Source organism: Macrotis lagotis, chromosome X, assembly GCF_037893015.1.
Source record: "Macrotis lagotis isolate mMagLag1 chromosome X, bilby.v1.9.chrom.fasta, whole genome shotgun sequence".
Taxonomy (NCBI): domain Eukaryota; kingdom Metazoa; phylum Chordata; class Mammalia; order Peramelemorphia; family Peramelidae; genus Macrotis; species Macrotis lagotis.
Window position 1 is genome coordinate 384,855,768 of NC_133666.1, and position 16,363 is coordinate 384,872,130.

The 16,363-nt window shown below is 33.2% G+C and overlaps 1 protein-coding gene across 1 annotated transcript in view; it reads right to left on the reverse strand.

Annotated features, from left to right (window-relative positions):
• Positions 1-541: 541 nt before the first annotated feature.
• Positions 542-16,363, reverse strand: part of LOC141501311 (vacuolar protein sorting-associated protein 4B) — a 28,096-nt gene continuing 12,274 nt past the window's right edge. Inside the window, exons 7-11 of the mRNA XM_074205194.1 lie at positions 10,829-10,977; positions 9,771-9,852; positions 7,843-8,062; positions 5,247-5,387; positions 542-1,465 (exon numbers count right to left, since the gene is read on the reverse strand). Of these exons, the coding sequence (XP_074061295.1) occupies positions 1,364-1,465; positions 5,247-5,387; positions 7,843-8,062; positions 9,771-9,852; positions 10,829-10,977 (694 nt within the window). The 3' untranslated portion in view covers positions 542-1,363. The remainder of the gene's footprint in view (positions 1,466-5,246; positions 5,388-7,842; positions 8,063-9,770; positions 9,853-10,828; positions 10,978-16,363) is intronic.

A 16,363-nucleotide genomic window follows, 5' to 3' on the forward strand; every position in this document is an offset into this window, starting at 1 on the left:
TATGATTTCTAAAAAGTACACAAAAACCTGTACATAAAAGAAAAACCCCAAAGACAACCATAATGCATAATATATGAAATGTGCAAATATTTAAAAGTTGTTCCAAAGCATTTCTAAGGTAGAACTTTGTAATAATTATGGAATGTACTGCATACTACATAATTCAATGATCTTTTTAAAAGCCAAAGAAACTTACAAGGCACACAATGCTGATGGTAGTATTATATCTTATAGTCTTTAAAATTCATACTTAGATGGTTATGGGAAATATCCAAATGTTACTTTTATGTTTAATAATTTGGTAACATCAGCCCACTTTTAAGGTTTTGATAAAATATCACACTGATATGTATAAAATGGGAGTATGGCTAGGGTAAATTATTTATAAGCCTAAGTGACCAGCGAGCTACCACACAAATATCACTGGAAGGAAAATTATACATACATGTATGTATAATTTTTATGTGTGTATACATAAACACAACACACATGTATATATGTATTTAGTGTATGTATATTTAATGATGTTATCACTCACAAAGAAAGTCTTATTACTTTATTACTTTAACTCTTCCTATAACATGACATAGTACTTCAAAATTACAAATATATTTAAAATCTGTTTTGGTCAATTCTTGCGATAAAAAAGGATACTGGGACGGAGAAGTTTCTTCTCCAGGATAAAGATGATGACAGGTCTCTAAGTGCTCCAAGATTGCACAGTGAAAGGTTCCTATCAACTAGTAAAGTTAAAAACAAAAGCTTACTGCTTTTTTAAGGCAATATTTAAATACACAGAGAAAAAAAAAACCAGTACAAAACCCGTCAGTGTTCAATATGAGTACTGGCCATCATATAATTAAAAAATCTTCTAAACCCAATCACAGTGTTCCTTGTATTTTACAGTGACCTCTCCACCAAATTTTAATTTTTTAAAGTAATTTTTGTAGGAAAATCAATTGACTTAGACAACAAAAATGATGTTTAAGATCTCTTCTCCAAAGAGCATACCACAGTTCATTTTACTTTAAATCTACATGACAGTATTTTATGCCAGGTAAAGAAAAAAAGTAATATTCATCATTGCTTTTCATATAAAAGCTCTAATATTTACCACTCAACATATCACTTATTTCTCCCATACACCATATCATTTTTTATCCTGTTAAACTGCAAGTATTTAATACAAATTGGAAGAAAAATAACAAAGCTAAAGGAACTTTCGAAAGAGATCTTCAATCCTCTGTGGAGAAGGAAAAAATTTTTTTTTAAAAGTCTGCAAACATTTGAATGCCATCCCCAAAGAGACAGGAGTGCCTAAGAAAGGAAGAGTTTGGCCAATTGTTTCCTGGTTGTCTTTGGTTTAACCTTCTTGACCAAAATCTTCTGTAAACTTCTTCAATTTCAGCAAGTCATGTTCATTAACAGTTGGTTTTGTGCTAGCTAATGACCATAACATATCAGACTGTTGAGAGAAAAAAGAGAAAAAAGAAAAAAAAAGCATCATTGAGCTGTACATAATGAACCATGATTTTTTTTACTGACTAAATAATTAACTAAAAATTTAAGAGTCAAAATTATAGCTCACCTACCAATGTAGGTGAATGAAAAAACTGATATACTGAAAAGGTCAATACATTTTTCAATGTACTTCCCTTTGATAAGAAAATATTAAATAGTAAAATAACATCACAAATTTTAATTAAAAAACTCTCCTAGAGCATTATCTGCAGTTGTTATTAACCTTATATTTGAGACAAATCTACACTAAGAAATAAAGTTCATAATGACAACCTAAATTACTGTCACTCAAAGAGATTTCCTAATTTCCTTGAGGTCAAGAACCATGTGTAATTCATCTTTTTATCTCCCACAGCACCCCGTATAACATAGCAGGCACTTTAAACAAAGTAATTCTTTCCCCTGAACAAAAGTATCACAAATGTAGTTATACCCACATGTGTGGATAACTCCATAGATGTAATTTTATCAGAATATGATACTCTTAGTGATAAAAGTTTTGTTGTCACAGCAGAGCAATACTTGCTCTCAACTTAAAGGGCACAATGCCTCTTTTCTATGAATATATAATAAGTAACTAATGTCAAATTAGCTAATATCCATAACTAGGACAGAGGTCCTTGAAAGTTTCTTCTCTCTTTTAAAAAAGGAAGAAAAAAAAATCCACCACATTTTCAAATACACAATATATCCACCAATGGATAATTTATTAACTATTAAACAAGGAGCAGTTATAATAAAGTTCATTTACTAAAGCCCTGATAATATGTCAATTCTTAAGGGTTATCCATTATAATGAATTAAAATAAAATCCCGAGAGACAGCATGATGATATACTGGACAGAAGAAGGCTGCTGTTGAAGCCAGGAAGGCTCTGCTGCATTCTGGTTTTGGCCCTAGACAAGTAATTGCACCTCTCAGTATCTCAAATAATACTCAAAGACTAAAACTTTAGAAATGGTGCTCATTTGTACTGATAGAGGAAGAATCTCACCATGAACTGCCTGTACCAATAAAAATAATGGGTATGGTTAAGAAAAATCCCCCCCCCCCCAAAAAAGGTTTATTGAGAAATATGAAGTAGATATTATTTAACTTCTTTTTTTGGGGGGGGGAGGGTTCAGATCTGTGATTTCATCCCTGTCTATAGTCACCCTAATTTCTGCTGATCTGAAATCCAACTCATTTGTTAACTTGCAGTAACCTGTCCATGGTCAATTAATTATGACTTAAACGCAGGGCTTAATCCCAAGGCAAGCTCTATTTCCACTCTGGTGGGCTGTAAAAGTGGGGGCAGAAAGGGACCACTATAAGTGTGTAGCTAAGAACTGGCCAATACCCTGTTGGTGCTTACAATCTAGTAGAGCAAGCAATATGGATTAAAAGATATTAGGGGCAGTAATATGTTCAAAAACAAAAATTCCTCTTAGCACATTAAAGGCATCAAGCATATGATCCATAGGCCATATGTAGCCCAGAACACTTCCAAGTGAGCCAAACCATGTTAAAATGTAACTAAGGATTACTGAACAAAATAAATAAAAATAGAATAAAACATGGATAATATTAATATGTGGATTTATAAGTCAATATGTGGCCCATAGGAATATATATATATATGTGTATATATATATGTGTATATGTATTTTATACATGGTTTATCAGTTTCTATTTGAGTTTGACATCATTACCTGACAGTTAACTGACATTGAACATGAACTTTGGCTCAAAAAGTGACTCAAAATAAATGTGTTATATTTTAAAAACTATATTTAATTATACAAAAATTTAGCCATAGTCAACCTAACAAAATTCCATTCTATCACTCACAAAGAAAGTCTTATTACTCTATTACTTTTTTGCCACAGATTCAATTAGACTTTAAAGTAAGTCTTTTCTTAGTGCATTTTCTCATATGTTGTAATGAAACCAGCATCATAGTAACTTTTACCCATGCTATAGCCTCCACAGTCCTGTTGGTCAGAACATTCTTAGTTTTATCTAAAATTGTGTCTTAATTTCAAGAAAGTTATCAATTCATTTCATGAAGATTGTTCTCTGACTTCTAACTATAGTTGGGTGGGTACAGAATTTGCAATTTTTGCAAATTTGGCCTTAGCTCAAAAAGAGTCACCTCATTTCTATGTGTTCATGTATCAGTCATTTTTAAGAAGTCTTATAAAATTAAACTATGGAATTTAATCTCATTTTTTCCTTAAGAAAAAATTGCTTTATGATTGTTATAAATTATGAAAATCTAAGTTTGAACATACGAAGTAAAATAATAAAAGCATAAGGTTTATTTCATTCTAATTAATAGTTACTTCTCATAACAACAAAATTCATTTAGAAGAACAAAAGGACAAGAATATCAAGGGGATCCATGAAAAAAAAAGTGGAGGAAGGTAGCTTAGCAGTACCAGATCTCAAACTATTACAAAGTGATCATCATCAAAAACAATTTGGTATTGGCTAAGAAGTAGTGATGGATCAGTGGAACAGATCAGTCACACCATACACAATAGTGAATGACCATGTTTGACAAACCCAAAGACCCAAGATTTTGGTACAAAAGCTCACCATCTGAACAAATTGTGATATAGGTTTGTGATGGAATGAAATGATGAGAGGATGGTTCAAAAAAAAAAAACCTGGGAAAATAAATGAAGTGAGTAGAACCAGGAGAACAATATACACAGAAATAGCAATACTGTCCAATGACCAACTGTGAATGACTTAGGAGTTCTGAGCAATATAATGATATGAGACAATTCCAAAGTACTCAAGAAGAAAAATACCATCCATATCCAGAGAAAACACTGATAAAGTATGAATGCATATCAAAGCATATTATTAAAACTTTATTCTTGGATTATTAGGTCTGTGTTTTCTTTTGCAACTTGGTTAATGGGAAAATGTTTTGCATGATTACATATGTAAAATCTATTATCAAATCACTGGGGGGGGGAGAAGATAGGGAGCAGGAGAATTTAGAACTCAAAATCAAAAAAAAAAAATAACTTTTCCCCCCAATACAAGTGCCCTTTAATGCTTTATCTAATCATATGCAGATAGAAACAGATGTATCTCTCCATAAACACAAGAATGATCATGTGTAGTTTATATTTGGAATATTACTTTTTTTTTAGTTTTTTTTTGCAAGGCAAACGGGGTTAAGTGGCTTGCTCAAGGCCACACAGCTAGGTAATTATTAAGTGTCTGAGACCGGATTTGAACCCAGGTACTCCTGACTCCAAGGCCAGTGCTTTATCTACTACACCACCTAGCTGCCCCTGGAATATTACTTCTCAATAAATATTAGTACTTAAGCAAATTAAGAAATACAATTTCCAACAACTACATAAAGGACTTTGTTAATTTCATAGAGATTCCTTTATCAATCACAAGGTTATGACAAAATTGTATATTTAGAGCTAGAGGACACTTTGGATGTCACTGATTCTAACTCTAACCTTCCTTTATTAAAAGATGAGCAAAAGTTGAGAAGCATAAAATGCCTTGGTCAACACAGGGAAGAAGTAGTAGAGTTTTGTTCCAAATCCAGGTTCCATGATTCCAAATAGAGGACTCTCAATCAGTATAATTAGAAGTGGGAGGTGAACTCAGCTATCTTTCTGACTCCCAATTCATGACACCATGTTACAGTCCCCAAATTTATGAACATGTGACAGCTAAAAGTTTTTAAAATACAAAAAAATTCAAACCATGGAAACAGCTGGCTCCAAAAGTTTATCCCCAGAGACCTCCATCCATGTCATTTCAATGGCACCAGGATCACCCGGAGAACATGGAGTAAGTAAATCTTCTACTATGATATTTGGATTAGTGGGTGAAGGACCTTTAACCTTGAAAAGATAACAATATGGATTCTTTTAGTTAAAGGAAAAATAAAAAAAAATTCAGATTATAGTTATAAAAACTAAGAATGAATAAAATCCTTTTTTGTTCGTAAAAAAAGTAAAATCCATCATTATTAATCATTAAGTCATTTGCCTCCTAGATTGTTTATTAATGCTATGATTTTTGCATCAATAGTGCAGATGACAACACATCGATATCTTCTCATCCTCAGTGATTCTTGTCCAAGTTATCCCAACAAATCTTCCAAGGAAGCCCTATCCAATGTATGTCAATTCTTCCTCTGGCCCTAGGAGTACTGAGAGGGTCAGGGCAACACTCAAAATGTTCACCTGTTACTCTTGCTGATTTCCTTGTGCAGAGGATGACCTTGATAACCAAGAAAGTTTTCTGAGTCCCAGAATTTGTCTATAGTGCCAGTGAAAGCAAGATTAAATCCTAGCTTAGCCCAGTGCCCAAAGAGGCCTTGAGTTTGGTCTTGTTATTGTTTTAACTAGAGACTAAACAAAAAACTAGCAACAGTTTTAATCCTATGTTGTTGTCTAAAAGAAATTATTAGCCCCCAAAATACCTGATAATTCAAATTAGAAACATTAATATTTTCTGTACTTCATTTACGCAGATAAGATTTTACTAAGTTTACTAAGGTCTTCACCTTAGAACAAATGTTATCAGTGTTAATTATAAACAACACTATAGTTATTTAAAAATAAATTTCTTGGAGAATTAAAATAATTTTTAGAAATATTTTGCCATTTAAAAAATATTTCTAAATAAAACTCCTATCAAGAATGGTTTTAAGGGGTGGCTAGGTGGTGCAGTGAATAGAGCACTGGCCTTGGAGTTAGGAGTACCTGGATTCAGATCCGACCTCAGACACTTAATAATTACCTAGCTGTGTGGCCTTGGGCAAGCCACTTAACCCCATTGCCTTGAAAAAAAAATCTTAACAACAACAGCAAAAAAGAATGGTCTTAAATAAAATACAAGTCTGACCATGCCATGTCCCCTACTCAGTAAACTCCAGTGGTTCTCTATATCTCTATGTTTGGTATCCAAAGTCCTTCATAACCTGGCTCCTGCTACCCCCCATGCCTTTCCATTCTTTCTTATATTTACAACCTTCCACAAACTCTACTATTCAATAACATTGGCCTCTTTGGCTTTTCTTTAAACAAGGCCTTCCATCTTCTGACTCTGGAGATTTTCACTAGTAGTTTCCAATGCTTCTTCATTTCTGTTTCCTAACTTCCCTTCTACAGGAAGTTTTCCTAATTCCCGTTACTTATAGTGCCTGTTATTTCCAGTTTACACTTTATATAACTTGTTTGTATATATTCTTTTGCATATTGTCTCCCTAAGCTCCATGAGAGCAGACTGGCTGTTACCTTTCTTTGTATCCCTAAGCCTGAAGCAATAGTGCCTGGCACATGGTAGGTATGCTAGTAACAAATGCACAAATAAAACCAATGTAGCCAAACTTAGAAGGAAAGTAAAAACTAGGAAAAAATGTTAGACAGTTTCTCAGAAATAGGTTTCATATCTCAAATACAGAGAGAACTTTGTCAAATTTATAAGAATGAGTCATTCCCCAATTGAACAGACAAAAAAAATGAACAGGCAGTTTCTGGATGAAGGAATCAAAAACTATAGTCATAAAAAAATGCTCTAAACCATTATTGATTAGAGAAATGCAAATTAAAACAACTCTGAGGTATGCTCAATCCTATCAGATAAACTAAAACAATAGAAAGGGAAAATGACTAATGGGGGGTTGGAGAATGTGGAAAAACTTGGACACTAATACACTGCTAATGGAACTATGAACCAATCCAGTCATTTTGGAGAACAATCTGAAATTATGCTGAGAGAATTATAAAACTGAACACCCTTTGACCCAAGGTGTCAGGAAAAAAGAAGTTTAAAGGTTCCAATGTAATTATAGCAGCTCTCTTTGTGGTGATAAAGAACTAGAAAATGAGGGGATACCCACCAACTGGAGAATGGCTGAATAAGCTGTGGTATGAGATTGTGATGAAATATTACTGTGCTGTAAAAAATGATAAGCATGTTGATTTTAGAAAAACATGGAAATACTGCTATGAAATAATGAGTAGAACCAAAAGAATGCTATATAAAGAAACAGAAATAATTTTTGAAGAGTAACTGTGAATGAACAAACTATCCTCAGTATTACAAAAATTTAAATCAACTACAAAGGAAGATTCTTTCGCTTTTAGAGAAAGAACATCTGTGTGTGTGTGTGTGTGTGTGTGTGTGTGTGTGTGTGTGTATGTGTTTGTGTGTTTTAGAGAGAGAGAGAGAGAAATAGTGGTCTTCTCTAGTATGAGGTGTAGAGGAAGACAGTTTGGAATTTAAAACATAACATTAAAAAAAAAAAGAAACCATATTGTCACAACTACAGTACTCTAATTGACTTACTCTTTTGAAATGAGTAGCTGACTGAACTTTCCGCACAGGCTGCATCAATGCATCTCTTACAATGATACTGATGTCAGCCCCTGAATAACCATCTGTTTTCTTCCCTAGTTCTCGGAAGTCGGCCTCTGATAGGCTGTTGTGTGTTGTCCCCATATGTAATTTAAACATTGCTGTTCTAGCATGATCTTCAGGTAAAGGAATATAAATACGTTTCTCAAATCTGAAAAATATGAGAAAGAATATAAAATATACTTATTAAAAAACTGGAAAATAAAGAACTAGATAGTGGTAATCTTAATTACATATTCAAAGTTTGATTAAATAAAGTTTTGAATATGCTAAATCTGGCAGTTAGGTCTTACATTTGAATGTTTCGTTTTTCTTTGCAGAAAGTGTCCGTGAAACAACTTTTTAAAAGGATATCAAGTTAATCATCTGATGTTTGAAAAGTCCCCAGTTTTCACCATGAAATGTCATAAAACAGCTCACCTTTTCTCCTTTGAATAATATTATAATTAGGAATTGCCTTCTTGGTCATGTACATATCAACAAATAAATCACACTTTATGTCACAAAAATAAAGTCAAACTACCATTCAAAATAGTAAAAATACATTTCCAAACATTAACAGATGGATATGGAGATACTATACAGATCTATTATAGATAGAATCACACAAGCAGCATGTAAGAGAGTGGAAATTTGCAGGGATACAGCACAAATAAAAGTCACTATATGTTTATGAAATTAATCTAGCATTAATGCCAGCTGCAAAAAAATTGGTAAACTTTTAAGTACCATGTAAATAAAGCTATGCCTTAATTGCGATTTTTAATTTTTTGGTGGGTAGAAGGGGAGGTGGGGGGAGGCAATTGGGGTTAAGTGACTTGCCCAGGGTCACAAAGCTAGTAAATGTCAAATATCTGAGGTTGGATTTGAACTCAGGTCCTCCTGACTCCAGCACTCCTATTCATTGCTGCTTCTTGACTATTTATAATTGAGAAGAGTTTGGGGGATGATTTGGTGGTTCAGGATTATTTTTTCAAAGTTGTGAAATTCAAATCATTCACTTATCTTAAATGTTCATTCAAAATTAAGATTGTGGGACAGTGAATAGAGCACCGGCCCTGGAGTCAGGGGGACCTGAGTTTAAATCCAACCTCAGACACTTAATAATGGCCTAGCTGTCTTGGGCAAGTCACTTAACCCCAATGCCTTAAAATAAAAATAAAAAAGAATTAAGATTGTGCTTTTCAAGTTCAGTCTATATTTACCCACTCTTGCCAGGCTTGCTGATGAATGAATTAGATGAATGCAAAGAAATTATAGGTTTATATTAGCCAATGTAGAATGAACAGTCAGGAATATTACTGAGTGAACAAGGTGACAAATTATATTAATTTCTCCCACAACTGAAGATTCATAATTCAATGTAAAAGTTAGAGAAATAACCTTTTTTCCCCTTTTGGAAACTAACACAGGTCATCTTCTACTGACCTTGGTTAAAAAAAAAAAAGAAATACATACACACATATATATACATATATGTATGAATGTGTATGAAAAGACAATTCTAGAACAGGACCCAACAGAAACAAAATACCAATTAAGGAACATTTGTAAAACTCTATGGAATGTGTGCCTGGGCAGTCAGTCAACAGCTTTATAAAGCACTTACTCCATTTCAGACACAGTGTTAAGAACTAGAGAGTCAAAGAAAAGCAAAAACACATTTATAAACTAATTAATATTATTACCTGGTGAACATTAAGCAATGAAAACTTCTAAGACATGAAAACTCAAAAGAGCACACAAGAACTATAGTCCTTTCAAATAGATTAATTTAATATTTTGTCTCTCCTTACAAAGAAAGGGTTATTATTATTTAGTGACTGCATCTTAGGTGAAAAATAGGATGATTACAGTACCTTCGTCTGATAGCTGAATCCAGAACCCAGGGTATATTTGTTGCTCCCAGCACCAAAATTCCATCATTGTCCACACCAACCCCTGCACCAAAATAAAGATTATTAAATTATTTATCTTGGTGCTCCTCTAAATTATATATCTGCAAATGATACACTTAAAAACAGTACTTTGTAAAATTTATGTAGCTCTTATGTCAACTTTCTTTTTTTTTAATTTTTTTTAAGTTTTTGCAAGGCAAACAGGGTTAAGTGGCTTGCCCAAGACCACACAGCTAGGTGATTATTAAGTGTCTGAGACTGGATTTGAACTCAGGTACTCCTGACTCCAGGGCTGGTGCTCTATCCACTGTGCCACTTAGCCTCCCCAACTATTACCTTTAATTAAAAAAAAAAGACTTATCTTATTATGTAATTTTGCTTATCTCTTATACTTTATTTTTCTTCCTTAAGGATATGATTTCTCTCTCATAACATTCAACAATGCATACCATGGAAACAATGTAAAGACTAACAGACTGCCTTCTGTGGGGGGGAAGCAAAATTAGAGGAAAAATTGTAAAATTCAAAATAAATAAAATCTTTGTTTTATTAAAAAAAAGAAAAGAAACTATTCCCTGATTAGTTGAATTGCTGAAGATGAAGTTATTTAACATTTATAAAATATTCTTTACAACAAAATACAAACACATTGTGAAAGATTTCATCTCTTACCACGTTCACAGTATGTCACAAATCTTTTAATCATTTTACTACTGAGCTATTTTTTTCCTTACTTGATATTTTATTTTATTTTTCCAATTATATGTGATGAAAGTTTTTCAACATTCATCCACAAGCAGTTATAAGTTACAGAATTTTCTTCCACCCACTTCCTCTTAGCGGCAAACAGACTGGTGAACATTTTACATGTAACATTTGTGTTTAACATGCTTATATATTGGTCATTTTCTGCATGAGGAATTAGGACTAAGGGAAAAGAAAGACATGGGATAGAAAGAAAAAGCATAAAATAATTTTTAAAAAAGTGAATATCTACTGTGTTATTTAAGTAATCCTACCTTGCATTTGAACTAGGAATTCTGTTTTAATTCGGCGAGCAGCTTCACTTTCATTTTCACTTCTAGAGCCACACAGAGAATCAATTTCATCAATAAAGATAATGGAAGGTTTGTTCTCTCTTGCGAGCTGAAATAAATTCTTAACTAGCCTGAAAATTTAAAAAAGAAATTCAATTCAATTTTATTTCAAAAGTATTAATAGAAAAAAATTAAAATAATGTGGGAAACAATTCCTTATTTTAAAGAGAAATTATTTTTAGTTTATAACAATATGCTACAAAGAGTTTTTGTTTGCAACTTGTCTTTAAAAGGAAAAAAGTACTGACATTCTCACAATGTTCACAGCATTATGAATTTTTGGAAGGAATGTACTCTAGTTCAATCTCTTCTCTTTACAAACGAAGAAACAAATCCAGAAGTAAAATGATATGCCCTATGTCGTTGAAGGTGGTAGAGCTGGCATTTTAAATCAGGTCATGTATTCCAAATCAAGTATTCCTTTTTGATGTAGATGTGTCACTTAATAAAAACAAATCTTAGAGACAAAAACAATCTTAGAAAAATCCAAATCTCTATAATTCTTCTCCCTAAGCCCTGCCAACATCTCTGGAATAAAAGTTAAAAATCTTCATGATTTTGAAGAATATTTTTCTTTAAAAAATCTGCTAATCTTTAGGAGACTTAGTCAGATAACTCCACTAAAAAAGAAAAAGTTTTTTTCATCAAATTTGTTTAAATTGTTTTTCTTACAATTACACTTCGCATACAAATACTTTAGTTTCTCTTATTCTGTCATTCTCTAGGAAGAACTATGCTATAATGTATGTTATGACTATTATAATACTACTTTTAAAACGAATATTTTATTTGAAAAAATGCAATATAAATGAGTGAACATCTATGTCAAAATAGTTAGATATACTGTCATTTTTCCAGCTATTTTGGGAGTTATTTTCAGAATCAGTCGTAAATTAATAGGAAAAATCAGTCTAATCCTTACTTTAAATGGGGCTTTGATTTTGCCTTCCCAAACTTCATTATCAGTCTGATTACCTATCTTTATGCTCCATACTTGGATATGACAGACTTCTCCTTTTCAGGAATCAAAGACAGTCTTTGCTACCTCTGAGTTCATTCAAAAGAAATTCAAAAATTCTGAAGAAAATTACAAAAGGATTTTCAAAAATATTCACAGTAGGATGTTTAGATTAAGCCCATATTCTCAAATATTGTGATGAAGACAATACTCTTATATTTGTATGTGTAAGTTTTGGCATATCTGTTAAACGATTGGATTCACTTACAATTTGCATTTTAAAACCTAAAATAAGTCAGAGTAATTTGCTAGTCAATGTTGATATCATCTGATTTTATATAACTTTATTTTCTGAATATATCACCAGCAAACCATCTTTTAAATATAGAAAGAATAATAGAGTTCAGGAAAATTAACACATCAGGTATCAGCCAAGTATGATAGTATATACAATGTTTCCTGACCTCTGTAAAGAAGGAACTACTTTCATCTATATTTCTGACAACTGCTTACCATGGAGATGATGGCTGAACTTTACCTAAGCTTCAGGAAGATCCCTTAAGAGAAAAAAATTAAGCTAATTTTCTACAAACAAAAGTTATTGAGTTTTTATGGTAGGCTAAAGGGTAACTCATTTACTACAAGATGTTTTTAAAACATAAGACTGTATTGTTTGTAAAAGTTATGAAAATTATCTCGGGCAAGACCTCTATGCTGAAAGTCTTGTTTTTTTAATTGAGGGGAGTTAGGACCTAGGGATAAAAGGGAAGGAGATGAATAGCTCTTTTCTTATACCACCTCATTAATCTTATTAGACATAATAAAGAAAAGATTTGGATTGTGGTATTTGAGTATACTGATATGCATATAATCTACCTTACTTTTCACAATATTTTCTCGGAAAATTTTGTGTAAACCAAATCACAATTTTCCAATATTTATATAGGAATAACAAAGAAACTTCACTGTCCACTGAATTTTGAGTTGAAAAATACTTAAGTGTTTAATTTAGTGTTGTTTTTCTACCCTACTGCCTCTAATAAACAGCATATGATTCATAAGAAATCCTGAATTATTCCCAATTTTACAAATTAGTTTCTGTTTTACAATTTCAGATTTTTTTTTGAATGCAGTATTTTATGAGAGATACCTGCATTGCTTATGCTTAATAGTCTAAGGTCTTCTCTCACCGTGACCTCTTAGAATCTATGGAAGTCAATAGATTTGGCTCACATTCGAGCATTAAATGTCTGATATTTGGGTTTGTGTGTCTGACCAGAAAATTTGTCTAAGGATTTTTAAAGGACTGTGGCACTGCAAGTACTTTTTGTCTTCATTTCTCTCCATGTTATGCTGAAGACTTACCTCTATAGGACTTTCTCTACCAAGCCCATATCCCCATTTTCCATATATGTATGTATTTTCCAGTGCTTAGAACAGTGCCTGGCATATTGTCAACATTTAATAAATACTTGCTGACTTGACTAAGCAAATCTAATGTCATTTTCATACTGGATATTCTTAATTTAGTACCAAATGGAAAGATAGAGAGTAATTTTTTTTTAAGTCTATCCCAAACTAAGGCTATGCACAAATACAAAAATGTCATGGGTTTTATTTGTTTTTGTTTTGGGGAAACTAGATCCCTATTTTCTTTCAAAGTTCCAAGAGCAGCTGGCACTCACAGATCAGATCTCACTGCAAAGAGCCCCTGAAGAAAGACTACTTTATTAGAAGCAGATTTAGTGGGATGCTTCTCACCTCTCTTAGTATGAATTCTAGACAACTTTCTAAAGTCCCCTCTGTGGGATTCTGTGATATATGCTGCATACATAAACTGATAATTAAAAAAATAGTATTTTTAATATTAAAAATAATTTAATTTTAGATTATTCAGAAAACACTTGAAGATATACAGTGCCTCAACAATATCATTATAAATACTGATAAGAGAACACTGTATTTGGAATAATTTGCTATTATATTAATAGATCTGTCTTGAGGTTTGGATTCATGACATTACCCTTTTAATAGCTGTTAATGAATCAATTTTAGCCTAGAAAGAGTACTCTAGTGGATCTGTCCCTGGTACTATACTATTTAATATTTTTTATCAATGACTTGGACAAAGGTATAGATGACAAACTTATCAAGTCAGCAGATGACACCAAGCTAGATACAACTGATAACATGACAGATTATGGAATCTAAAAATATTTTCGGACTAGAACCTTGGGTTGGATTTAGTAGGATGAACTTCAAAAGGATTAATGTAAAGTTTTATATATGGAAACTAAAGTTCAATATGACAAGGATAAGAACAGGAAGGTGGGCTAGAGAACATACAGAATATACATCTATTTTCTAGGGGTTTAATGAACTAAGTTCAATTATTAGTGTGACATGGCAGCCAAGTGAACCACTGCAATTTGAGCTTCGTTAACAGGGGCAAAAGGTTCAGAACTGTATTTTGCTTTGATTAGATTATATCTAGAACATGTGTTTGGCTCTGGGCATTACATTTTATTTAGCTCAATAGATCAGAAAAGTGCCCAGAGCAGAGCAATAAATATGGAGAAGACTAAACATGGGTAGAAGACTGAAAATTGAAGCTAGAAGATTAAAAAGCTAGCGAAAGAACTTTGCCTGCAGCAAAGACTTAAAGAGCATGTGATAACTAACAAGTATTTGAAGGATGATTTATCATATGGAAGAAAGGGTCTCTTTGGTCCTAGGTCTGCTATCTAGGACTTTCTCTTATTACAGTATCTGTTTCAGGGGTAGTGATGGGATGAGGTACTCCTTTGCACAGGTCTGAAAGTACATTTAGAGTCTACTTCACTGTTTTATGGAATTCTCAGGTAAGAAAGAGGATATTTTATTTAGGATAAAAATAAATAGTATCAAAGAAAAAAGATCAGGATCACACTGGTATCAGGGAACTAACTTCCTCTTTTCCTTCTTGTAGTTCTTTGGCTCTTTTTGCTTTGTGAGTTTTCACTGTTTTTTCCTGAAATTTGTTTTGGTTCTGTTTCAATTCCTGTTCTGCTTTTTTCCCTCTTGTTTCTATTTCAATATGGATGGTTCAACATGTGACTCAGTAGCTATTTCACTTTAGGGGTCTTCTTTTGAAGGGCTGTCATGTGGAAGAAGCAGCAAGGTAGAGTACAGATATGGAGTATGATATAAAGAGCACTGGCTTTGGACATAGGATAAAATGAATTCATTTCATTAACTTTCCAAGAAGAATCTATGAACCATGTAGCTGCAACTTCCTTTTGTCTTTTGCCTTCATTCTGGTTTCACTCCTGACCTCTACACCCCAAATCTTCTTTTCCTTCTCGTTGCTAGCCCTTTTGCCACCTTGGGAAAAAAAAAATCTGTATCTTGAGGTTCTACTTTGCAGCGACCATTTCTCTGGACTACTATCTCAGGTAGGCCCCAGCAATACTCTCCTGCAATCCTGATTCCACTCTCCTGACTTCTTTTCTTCCTCCTTAACATCAGCCTGCTCCTTCAGGGCAGAGACTATCTTGCTTGCTTGTAGTACCTAGCATCAAGCTTGGCATAATACTGTAAGCACTTAATAAATGCTTGTTCTATCTATCCATACCATGTTAAGATCTCATTCAGTTTCTCTAGTAATATATCCACTTAATATCACATAATCTGAGTCTTGGAACGGACAGTTGTGAACACCTAGTTCAACCCACACAGAAAACAAACCCATGTGTTTGTCTGGCTCACTTATCTAGTCTACTTTGCAATCCTAGACATTTCCATCCATTGGTCCTGATTCTTCCTGCTAGGGAGCATGATTGTTCATTGAATACTTGGAGACCACCACCATATTAAGTAAATAAGCACTTATTGGCTATCATGGCAAGTATGTGCCAGGCCCTGTAGGAACACTGTCTTCCTCAAGCCATCTGGGCTAAACATGCCCAGCTCTTTCAACTAATTCTCATTTGATATCAACTCCAGGCTCTTCAAAACTGTGATCAGGTAGTGCTCCTGATGCTAGTGGAGAAAGGTTAACAGGTTGGATAGCCTTCACAAAGAGGTCACTTTTCACTCCACAGTCTGGAAAAGACTGAAAAGTTGCTCAAGCCATGTCCATCTAAAGCCTAGCTGATATTGTTAACTGGTTTCACTAAAACATGATGTTGGTGGAAGCATTATAGAAGGCATGTTTATAAGAACAAAGTTATCAATAGCTGAACAAATGAATCATTTGGTAGTGGATTTTGTACCATTCCAATGGCATCGTACCTCTAGTGGATTAACAGAATTATTGGAAAATTACGTTAATCAAGGTAAAATAATATAAGAGATGCCTGTATGCGTCTTTCTCCAAACACTATTATTTCCAAGTGCTTTCACTGATAAATAAGAATAATTATCATAGAACCAAACAATATTCTCCTAGCTTGTTTTCTGCCAGGAAGTTAGAGTTTTGAAGAACCACCTGACACTGAGTCCTACCGTAAAAGTTTTAC